Source organism: Aythya marila, assembly GCF_965140915.1.
Source record: "Aythya marila genome assembly, chromosome: 13".
NCBI classification, from domain to species: domain Eukaryota; kingdom Metazoa; phylum Chordata; class Aves; order Anseriformes; family Anatidae; genus Aythya; species Aythya marila.
The window spans coordinates 7,513,581-7,524,735 of record NC_139054.1 but is presented as its reverse complement, the minus strand read 5'-3'; the positions used below and the strand labels follow the sequence as shown (position 1 = coordinate 7,524,735).

The following is an 11,155-nucleotide window of genomic DNA, read 5'->3' as shown; positions in this document are numbered from 1 at the left end:
CTAGGGTCCAGTTGGTTGGAAATTCTCTGTTAGGTGCTGCTGCTCCTAATTCACGTGCTGTACGTTTATGATGTGCAGGAGTGTATTTTTGCCTAGCCAGCATCAGAAAATGATTGTCATCTTCCAAAATAAATGCCAGGGAGGCTGTAACTCTGCTGTTTGTGTTTGCAGTGGCCGAGCAATTTCCTATCTTCTTTTCTCTTCCTGTGTCTGCTCCTGGAAGGGGTGGAAAAGATTTTTTTTTTCCCCCCTAGTAATTTTCTCAAGGTCTTGCCTCTAAACTGGCTGTAATTGCAGTGAGGTAGGGTACTGCATTTGGTTTTGTCTGTTCTTTGATACCTATTAGGAAACTTTAGATAGAAAAATAAGACTAGATATGGATTGGGTAACGGAAGCAAACTGTAAAGCTGAACTATACTGCTTCATACCAGCCAGCATGGCAATACCACACCTTTAGCAAATGCAGCACTCCTCTTGAAGATATTGCAACCTCATTAAGCTGAAAACAAGGCCAAAGACACCTCAGAAATCATCTGGCAGAAGCGATGGTTGGCAGAGAACTGAAGGAAGGATGGTAGTCACTGGATTTAAAAGGAGCTGCTGCTTTCACGACTGCAAAAACGAGCTGAAGTCTGCCCTAACTGGAAAAGGAAGAAATTGGAGAAGGATAATGCTTTGGGATTTAGGAAAAACTTGTGGTCTGCAGGAATAGTTAACTTGGACTATTAAATCTGAACCTTGTGATCAGTGTTTTTAACTGTTTTAGACTGGCATTTCAGGTAGGGAAGACTAAACCAGAGACCGGATGAATCTGATTTTCCCCATGTTTCCAATTCAGCTGCAACTTGGCATACGGTTGCATCCTTGAAAGGAGACTGCTGGCTTGGCTTTAGTGGTGATGTTTTTCTTTCTCACTCTGTGTTGACAATGCTTGCGACTGTTTCTTAGTAGTGGCTAACTAGTGTGACAGTTTTGCAAGAGCTCTGTTGTTACCCACCAAGTAGAGAGCCGTGGGTAGGGGGTTCTGGTGGAGTCAGTGGGACAGGCAGTGTGCCTTGCGTGCTGTGAAAGCTGCTTCCATTTGATCTGGTTTTGCACTTCAGAGCTTTTGCTTAAGAAGCCTATGAGGCAGTTCTCGGGCCGGGAGTGCAAATCTGGTACCGTCAGCAGCCGGTTATTCAGAGTTCAGAAAAAGACCATGCCACGGAAGAAGTTGCACTGTTCGTACAGCCTTGTGGTCAGCTCGGTGGAGAATGTTTTCAGATGTGGTAAAAGAAGAGCTGCATATGCCTGCCCTGGGTTGACAGCCATGTGGGTTTGCCTGGAATGGGGACTGCGTGATACCATGTAAAGGAAACAAAATGAGCCTTCAATGTGAGCTGGAAAGCTACTAAAGAAGGTGCCTTTTCTAAGCTTTTGCACTTGAATTGAAGCTGATACACAATTCATGGTGAAGTTGAGTAGCTTGGTCTGGGAAGCGCAGTTGAATGGAAACCCCCAATCAGATTTTCGCTGCAGATTTATCTGTTTTCTGAGAGCTTGGGGAAATTTCATGTCTACATTTGCAATGGGAGTTTCATGGATATTTTTGATTTCCTGGATCTGCTCCAATCCCTGGCGTTTATACATGCTTGCTGTCATTTCGATCCCCATCATTCCTCTGATGCAAGCAGACTTGCGAGATGTCCCCAAAAATGCTGAGCACCTCTGGCAGTGTTCTGTGTACTGGTGCCCCACTCACCAGTGCTGAGCAGCTGCTAGGAGCGACAGAGAGCTGTTTGCAAGGAGGGCATCTGGATGCTGTGTTCCGCTTGTAAAATACTCAGTGCCTCACAGGACAGTGGAAGGGAGGAGGGTTTTGTAAAGCCGTTTGGTCGTTAAAAGGGCACAGCTTGTTCCGTGTGGTCTGCCTGTTTCTTGTCACTCTGTCAAAGTACGTGCATATTTTACTGTTATATTTTATTTGTAAATATTTAATACGTAGAACATATCAAAGAGATGTGCAGTCCTTTGGAAAGGGCGGAGTTGGAAAGCTTCCCCTCTTGCTTCATCTCGCAGCTGTGCAGAGAAGGAAGCGAGGCTGCGCTCAGGTCTTCTGCAGGGAGGGACAGCTCGGAGCCATCCCGCTGAGCGCGGGGAGCTTTGGGTATGTGACAGGCAACCAGAGCTAGGTTTTGGCTGGGTTTGTGGAAACGCACGGACTGTTTCCTGAGGTGGTGGTGGCATGAGCCATCACTGTGTGCACAACTTGGGAAGCTTAGGAAGTTGTCGGTCGGTATAATTGGGTTTTGACAGCAGAACGCAGAAGACCTAGCGGTTTTCATTGCCGTAGTAGCTGCCTGATCTCTTGGTAACGGGTGCCTCAGGATTCCAGGGTGCTTTTGTAAGTTGGATGGAAATAAAATGAGCGTTCCTCCCCAAGACTAGCAAGCGATACATTTTTTGCTGATTGCAGATGGTTATAATGCAGCTGCTTGACTGTGGCATCCCAGACATGGAAAAATAACATTAGTTCTTCAGGCTAATTTCTGGTCCATGCAGCGTATTAAAATCCTTCATGCACAGCTGGCACGTTTAGCTTTGATTATGTTGTTTAAGTGGCTGATCTGAGAGCAGCCTGGATCCCAGTTGCTTGCAGAATTTGGAAATGGGATTGTTCCAATTCATCTGCGGGTGGGTATTTTGGACAAACTATCTTGAGCACTTGTAGGGCTGCTAATTAGTGTTGTGGCACTCCTCTGAGAGTGTCTTTAAAGATGGATGGAGGGACTTACCCGAGGTCACACAGTGTCTCACTGGCAAAGATGGTTATAAAATCCATGCCCTAATTTGGTCTTGTACGCTGAATTCTTTCTCTGGTGTTGGAAATCCCACCACAAAGCAGCCTGCTGGCTGCTGGGCTCGTGTTGTCGGTGGGCTCCTCCCCACAGTCTTGCTGTGGGCTGGCTGTGTGCTTCTGGAGCTGGAGAACAGTGGGAGCTCAAAAAGAGGCCGGGAGGAGGCTGTGGAGATGTCGCCAAAGCCCATAGGTGCTGGGGATGTTACTGCTGCCTCTTCAAACTGGAGTTCTGGTTTCTGACCTGAGCTGCTCTGCACCTTGTCTTTCTCAGCCGTCGCAGAAGTGTGTTTTAAATTCCTCTGGCGTGCCCAGATTCAGGGCTCTTCCCTCCGCCAACAAGTGGGCCGGGTGTGGAAGCCGCTATCCAAAGTAGTCATTAGTGGCGTAGGAGGTGGGGGCCTGCCCCCGGAGCGGGTGAGATGGGGCGAGGGAAACCAGGCTGCCTCCTCCCTGGGGACGGGCAGTGTTCCCCTGAGGTAAAGCTGGTGAGTCCCGGCCGGGCTGTGAAAGGAAACTGCTGCTGGGTAGGTTGGGGGATGGCTTCTTCCAGAAGTGCATGCAACAGGGCCCTGAGGAGGCTCTGACTTCACGGGACTGCTCTTGTCACGGTAGGAAACCAGTAGGAGTTTGAAAATGCCCCTTAAAGCTTTGCCCTGTTCATCCTTGGATACAAATGTGCAGAATGGGAGCTCCTCAGGAGGCAGAAACCTGAGCCCAGGCTGCATCTTGGGGGAGGCCCTTGGCACGATCTCAGCTTGGGGCTGGGGTCAGTGCATGGCGAGCGGGGTGTGTGTGGTGCAGGGCACCTGGCCTCCTCTCTGCGCCTCTGTAGCCACATCTGCAATGACTCACCTCATTTTTTTCAGTGCTCCTGTCTTAACTTGCGTGGTAGCTGATCCCTGCTGAGTGTCCCAGGGCTGCTGGGCACGTCGTGGTGTTGAGGCTCATTTTTAGCCCTTCAAAGCTCCGCAGTTACCTCTTGCGTGTGAGAAGCAAAGGCAGAGAGGAGAAAGCCTTGCAGGCTGTTCCTGATCAGGTATGCTGGAAGAAATGAGCTCTGTTTGCATCGGAGGGGAGGTTGTGTGGCCTTTTTTCTCTCCCCTCCCTGCCCTCTGTGCTGTGCAGGGAGCTGCTGCCTTCCTGCAGGGCTGCCCTCAGTGCGGCTGAGCCCGCACGGCTGCTGTGGGGAAGCGAGGAAGCCTCGAGGGGGTTTTGCGAGCTGATTTTTGGCATGTCTGCTGACCTGTCTCCTCCAAAACCGCTCTTTGAGGCAAGCGTCTGTTTTCTGCACTTGCGTGCGCAGGACAAGGGAATAAATCACCACCTCAGCACTTTCGGCTGGCCAGGCACTCGTTAGTTCCTGCGCTGCAGCAGGGACCCCCCGGGGCACAGAGGATGCTGGCCTGGGCCTTGCAGGATGTCCAGGCTGGCCTTGTGGGGCTGGCCCTCAGCTTCTCTAACACACGCGGCTGAAAAACCTTGGAGGGGGAAGGGGGAATTTTTTCTTTTAAATCTGGAGCGAAGTCCTCCCGCAGCGTGCTGTGCCTCCGGCTAATCCCCGGGAAACTGGTGCAGCAGCAGCAGCAAGGGCAGGGAGGGCACTGCCAGCACCAGGCGCTCCGTCCGGCCCCGAAACGTGAGGGAAAAGTGAGCTGGGTCCCCGTGGGGGGGCTGGGGGTTCCCTTGGCCCACTGGCCTGGGACAAACCCCTGCTGTGTTCATCCAGATTTCACCCTTTCTTCCCCTCCTTCCCTTGAAAATGGCCTGATAAGCTGTGACACCGCAAAGCCTGGGCCCCTGCCAAGGCGCCCTGGGGCTGTGTCCTGACAGACGTTCCTGCTCGCCCTGCCAGGCTCCTGGCCGCCTCGCTGCTTCGTGAACGCCCACTTGCCTTTCCTTGGCTGGAAAAAGGATTAAGTGAGCAGGACGGGAAAATTAATTAGCTGCCATTTTAAGGATATAGCTTTTTGTTGCAGTCCAAAGTGTTTCGAAATGACATCGTGTCACTGAGACCAATGTGGGACTGATTAAAAGGCTTTTACCTGCTCGAGCACCGCATTTATTCACGCTGTGGTTCTCCCCCAGGTGATTACAGCTTCAAGGTGAACCTCAAGGCCAAGCCAGCCAAGGGGACTTTCGCCTTCACTACCAGCTCTGGCTGAGGAAAGCTGGTACCAAAGTTTTCTGATTGTTTAAACGTTCGAAATAGGCTCTCTGGGCCCTTCCCCTCCACGCAGGCATGGGCTGTGGACAGAAGGGAAGCGCTGCAGGCTCCTTGTCCCCCTGGGGCCAGAGGGGCTTCCCGAAGCATGGGAAGTGAGAGCAGGAGGCCAAAAATCATTTCAGAGCAGAAAGTGCTTGCCATTTCCCGTGTTCTCCAGGGGCAGAGCTGTGCCTGTGCTTGTGAGCTTCTGGGAAGGGGTGGTTGGCCTCCAGCTTTCGCCAGAAGGCTTCAAGCCAGCTCTGCAGCAGCAGGGAGAAGGCACACCTGGGCCTTCAGAGCAGCACTGACAGCTCACGGCTGTATTTTGCTTCCCTGTACTGCAGGCAGCTCCAGTGCGCTCCATCTCTGGAGCTGCACAGATGGTAAGTGCCTCGGTGACTGCCAGGCTTGGAAACTAACGTGTGTAATTGAAATTATTCGCAAAGGAGGGGCTGCAGCTCAGCCCTCGCTGACCTCTGCCCCAAAGCAGAGGCGCTGGGCGCTGAGCCTGGTTGGGGGCTGAACTTCTCCTGCCCCCTCTAAAGAAACAAATTCCCCACTGAAAGTGATGCTGGCTGGAGAGGAGGATTGGAGAAACCAGCAAAACTAAGGCAGATCAAGCCTGCTACGTCAGCAACAAATGCAAATTATCAGCATGGTTTTTTCCTATTTAATGTAGTAGAAACATCCCATCCTGCAGCCAAATCAGCTGAAGGTATGGCAGCAAAAGCGTGCTGGGCAGGCTTGGAAACTCTTCCTAGTCGGGCTGACCCAAGAAGCTGTTGGCACAACTTTTGGTTTGCTTTAGAAGGGCGGCTCATCTGTGAGGAGCTGCGCTGCTCACGCTTTGCAAGGTAAGCTCAGTGCACCTCTGGGGGCTGGTTAAGGTGCTCCTTCTCTAAGATGCTGGTTACTGGTTTTTACATGCACGTCTTCAGTGCTGGATGCAGACAACCGTGGCAGCACAGCAAGTGGTTGAAGGGTGACTGCTGCTTTCTTCGTGGTGCAATCATGATGGATGCCGTAGTTAAGCAAGCTCCTTCTTTGATAACTTTCCAACATCCCCCCAAAGAAAAGCAGAACAGCCAGTGAAAAATGAGCTCGCCCAAGGCCGCGATGGTAACTATCTCCAGCCCTATGGGGTTGCTGCCAGTTTCCCCAGTAACTGTTGCAATACCCGGCCTTGCTCCAGCCTGTCCTTGTGGGTAGGCCAGGGATTATTAGTGCACAGTAGAAAAGCCTTCGCTATGGTTAAATGGAAGGCAGAAGCCATGTCAGCGCCACTAGGTATGTTGACTAAGAATTGCAAAGGCAGAGAACCCCAGGCCAGTAACATTTTCAGCCTGAGCGTCTTGTTCAGCCACTTGTAGCACGTTATTTTCATTCCCTGTACTGATCTTATCTCTAGTACTGAATGCCAGGCCAGGCGCACATTTTCATGCAGAGCTGCCACAGGGAAGGCAAGCCTGCTTGTCAATACTAGGCAGGCACTGTTCAATATGCACTCATCAGGGACCTGCTGCAGCAGGCTCCAGGTCAGAAATAAACAGACGACTCCCAAACACTTTTAGGATATCAGTTTTTATTGGACATTGCAAGATCAATAAGAAAAAATAATTTGTACAGCTCTGTGATATAACCATTGCTGCTGAAGAGTAAGGCTACCTGACACAAGAGAGACCTGATGCAGCCAACAGGGTGCTCCTAGCACGACAGTCTGAAAAAGCAGTGTTTTTCACCAAGAATGACTTAGAACTGTCACACAGCAGCACCACCCACCATGAGCAGGTCCACACAGCCTTACCGGAGCACAAATGGGGCTTCTTAGACATTACGGGTGAGCAGCCCTGCTCTAAGAGACCCTCTCCAAATGGCTCCCTGCCAACCACGGTTGTAGGATCAGTCTGGTACGGTGGTTACTGACCTCCTGCCTTGCCTCTCTCTCTCTCCACTACTTTTCTCTGCAGTTTCCTCCGGGCCTTGCAAGGACAGCTGGCTGATGTTCAGCCATTTTCTCCATGCAGCGACTGCTACCACAGCAGCCCAATTCCCCAAGGAAAGTTTTTTGTAATAGAGAGCTGACCTGACACGATTTCAGAGGCCTTTGGTAACAGCAGTTGTCAAGAGCTGATTTGTGACACCAGCTAGGAGGAGGGAACCAGAACACTTCAGGTTTCAGCTGGCAGAGTAACCCTTTCTAACCAAACCCAGTTGCTTAAGAGTGATTGAAGAGCAGCAGCTATGGATATTGCTCTAGCATTGGGGCACCCACTCCATAGGATGGGCAGAGCTAGAAAAAAGAGGCTTCATTTAACACAGTATTTTTGCTAAGCTTTTTGCCTGGAACGGTTCTTAGCAGTTTAAAAAAACAGATGCTAGGACAAAAGGCTGAATTTGCTCGGAGGCAGTGCGACATCCTCAGACTACGCAAAATTCTAGTTGGCCCCATCATTACCATCTCTTCTGCTATAGCAGGTAGGTGGGAGAAGAGCGTTCCATTTCTGGACTGAAATGCCAGAGCAAGAAAAAATTTAGCATTCATTCAGCCCCTAAGTGGAGGTCAGAATTGAGAAGCCAGTAGAGCTAAGGAGCGTATCATCCGTCCTAAGACAATCAAAGACAGTCAACTTAAATCAACACAGGGCTCAGCTGGAAAACGAAATCAATTTTAAAGGCTCTGTTGACAGAAAAGGGGCTAGTACCATGACTTGTTGTTTACCTGTACTGTACTAATGACAGTAAACAGATACAGCTGCTGGACTCTACCCCTGTAACATTTACAGAAGGGACATTTCTTACTGATACTTAAAAACATCTCGTAGAAGATGACTTGGGAACTAGTATCCAGTGCCATTTTGAGGTACTAACACACCATTCAGCCATCTGAGGAACATTCCTATATGAACAACCAAACAGAACATAAATAGCGTGGGTAAACAAGCTGAGCATAGAAGATGATCTATGTGATCCGAAGTGAGCTGCCCTCCCCACACAGCCACCAACTGTACAGCTACATCCCAGGCAACTTGGGGCAACATAGGACAGCTTAAACAGAGGAGAGCAACAAAGAAATTAAATGTGATAATGAAAAACTAAGAAAAAAAACCAACAACCTTCACACAGCTATTTTCCAGTATTGTTAAAAAAAAAATAAAAGCAACCTTTTGACTTCCTGTGCCTACACCATGCAGGTCTCCAAGGCATTTTAGGAACAGGAGACGCTACCCTTTTTCTGCTGTTAGGTGATGCAGTGCCCACAGTATTTCTGAAGGAGTTCCATAAACTGTAGTGCAAGCAAACTGTGAAAATAAATAGCACTCAAACATTCCCTCTTATCAAAGAACAGTAACCACAGTAAAAACTAGCTTGTTTTTTGTTTATCTGAAGTTAGGTCACCTGCAACTCTTTTTTTTAATATATGAAAATTTGAAGATGTGTTTCACAGCATAATTGTAGAATAATTTACACTGCATTGCCAATTCACAATTCATTTCCATTAACAGTGTACAAAGAAGGTCCTTAGTTTATATATATATACTTTATAAAGTCTGGAAGATCAATATAAATACTGCTCCAGAAATTAAAAAAAGTGTTTACATCCCCGACTTGAATATTACATCCCAGTGTCCTGTATTATTATTATACTCTGTAAAAGTCTTAGCGGCGCAGAGGTTCAAGTTTTCGAAATTTCAGTGACGAGCTGGATGACAAAGCATCTTGGTTTGAAGAAGAATTCACTGTGTCTGGGGACTGGAACAATACTCTACCACGATGATTAAATACATAAAATGATGGATGGTTCCTTAATGTGTCAAACGTCCTTCAAAATAAAGGTAAAAAGTCAACGTTAATACTACTTCAGAATAGGGGCTTGGAAAGAGTCAGTCTAGGGCATACCAGCTTTTACGTACGCAGAAATACAAGTTTTGAATCCAAAGCTTAGGGAGAGATGCTCACTTTGTAAGTCTCCTAAACCAAGTCACAGAAGAGATACAAAGCCAAGATGCCTGACAAATACTGACTGCTCAATACGCAGAAGCTGCCCCATGCTGCAGACAAACTTTCCTTTCCTTCCCTGAGCTTAAGGGCAGCTCTGACAATTACTAACTACATACACACCAAACGTGACGGCCTTATTTCAGACGTCACTTGTGTTAATAACTTGACACTGTGAGCTTCCCAGCCCTTTCCACGCCTGAAGCTAAGGGTTTTAGGTAAGCACTAAATATAGCGATGCCAACTTGTTCAGTTTCCATATTTTCCTAGGCTTTTGGGAATGGCCAGAAAGATTACCAACCCCACTTCTTATCCTTTCCAAAATCTCAATTCAAAATTCTTTATTTTCTTAAAATCTTTCAGGCGTCTGACATATTGCCTTGACTGAGACTGTGAGATTCCAATAGATCAGGCTCTTGTGAAGAAGCAATGTGCAGCAGAGGGTGAGCCAGGCGTACTGCCCTGAGATCTGAGACCATCTCGTGACAGCAGTTTGTGACTGCTAAGCTCTTACTTCCTAGGCAAACATTTAATTCCTCTACTAAATTTGCTCAGCAGGATTTTGGATGGGGAAAAGCAAAAAGTTTATTTAATTTCTTCCGGTTATCTAACTCTGTCTTATGTCCCACACATTGTTGGCTTTCCCAGATGTGACTGTTCCTGTGTTACGTCTACAATACGCGTAGAAGAGCTGAGCTAAAGAGAGACCTGCTATTGTGCAGACGTGCTGTTTGCATAGAGCGTAACGGATACATGTGTTTATGAAGAGAAGAAATAAAACATACTTATTTTTTAGTTCTGAAGTGGCATCCATATCTTTAAATTCTCCTGCGATATGTACTATCCCATAGCAGGTAACTGCAAAGGCTAGCAGAGTCTGAAGAACTATCTGTAGGAGAGGGAAAACAATGCAACATACGGATTACTAAATATAATTGCTTTAAAAAAAAAAATAATCTCATCTGTCAAACAGCATCTCTTTCGCTTTTTATCCAGTGACAGAAAGTGCTTTACAGAGGTGGGCAGTTCAACAGCAGGGAAAGTGAGGCATGGAAAGATGGCACCGTGAGATGGTGGCAGAGCCAAGAGCTCCCGGCATCAGGCAGGCAGGCTGTACTACGGGCACTGCATCGATCCACACAGCTCCTCACCGCGATCGGGGGGACAGCACACCCTGCTCTTGTGCACTTTAGGATCTAATACTTGTTCTGAGAAAGGGGTCAGCAGCCAGCCTGTGCTGCGCAGAGGTGACAGCTGCTGCTCTGTCCAAACGTCCTGGTTATGGTGGGTGTTTCACCTCCTTAACTTTCAGATTAAGCAAAAACACGATGGATAATAATTGAAGTGGAATTAAAGCACCACACACAAAAAAAAAAAAAAAAAGCAAGAAACCCTTGCAGAAGCAGGTTGTGCTGGGCTCAAACGGGCGCACAGCCACGCCGGATAAACAAATGTCAGGCAGCAGAAGCCAGAGGGAGGAGGATGTTTATGCTGCAGGGGGTGAGGAAGGAGCCGTGCTCGGGGCTTGGGGCGAGATGTCCCCGGGTGGTGCTGGGGAAGGGGCTGGAGGCCTGGCCCTGCCCTGTGCTGGCTCTGACGGGGGCAGCCGGGCTCTGTGGGCCGGGGGCAGCTGGGGCCGAGCCGCCTCATCCCCTCCCGTCCCCACACCGCCGCCGCGGCCCCACACTCACGTCGATGGGCAGCGTCTCGTCCTCCTTCTCCGTCAGCCTCATGTAGGAGCGATCTGCGGGAGACAAGCGCACGGCTGCGGACGGCCCCAAGCGCCCCCGATGCCGGGCACCGGTCCCCGCTTCCCCCCCAAATCCCCCCAAATCCCCACCCCACAACACCTCCCGGTGCCCTCCCCGCCGCCCTCACTCACGCTGCGCCGCCGAGAAGGCGGCGTGAGCCAGGGCGAAGAGCCCGAGCCCCACCAGCCCCTTCCACAGCGAGGCCGCCGCCATCCCGGCCGCCCTGCCCGCCCTGCCCGCCGCCGAGGCGCCGCCTGATGGCGTCAGGGGGCCGGCAGCGGCACCGGGGACGGGGCCGGCACCGGGAGGTGGCGGCGCCTGCGCCCAGCGCCGCTTCCTGGTGGCGGCGGAGCCCGGGCCGGGGCC

General features: G+C 49.9%; 1 protein-coding gene across 1 annotated transcript; it reads right to left on the bottom strand.

Moving 5' to 3' along the window:
- Window positions 1-6,602: 6,602 nt before the first annotated feature.
- MMGT1 (membrane magnesium transporter 1) lies at window positions 6,603-11,093 on the bottom strand. Its single transcript, XM_082771032.1, has 4 exons — window positions 10,921-11,093; window positions 10,730-10,782; window positions 9,824-9,927; window positions 6,603-8,862 (listed from the first exon to the last, which is right to left on the bottom strand). The coding sequence occupies exons 1-4, from the start codon at window positions 11,000-11,002 to the stop codon at window positions 8,700-8,702; spliced, it is 402 nt and encodes a 133-aa protein (XP_082627158.1). The 5' UTR covers window positions 11,003-11,093; the 3' UTR covers window positions 6,603-8,699.
- Between the last annotated feature and the right edge of the window lie 62 nt (window positions 11,094-11,155).

Excerpts from the sequence above, each read along its gene's own strand:
- MMGT1 (XM_082771032.1), bottom strand. The coding sequence starts at position 11,002 with ATGGCGGCGGCCTCGCTGTGGAAGGGGCTGGTGGGGCTCGGGCTCTTC. Across the intron at positions 9,928-10,729 it reads ACGAGACGCTGCCCATCGAC|ATAGTTCTTCAGACTCTGCT; the intron begins GTGAGTGTGGGG and ends CCTCTCCTACAG. Across the intron at positions 8,863-9,823 it reads ACTTCAGAACTAAAAAATAA|GACGTTTGACACATTAAGGA; the intron begins GTATGTTTTATT and ends TTTATTTTGAAG.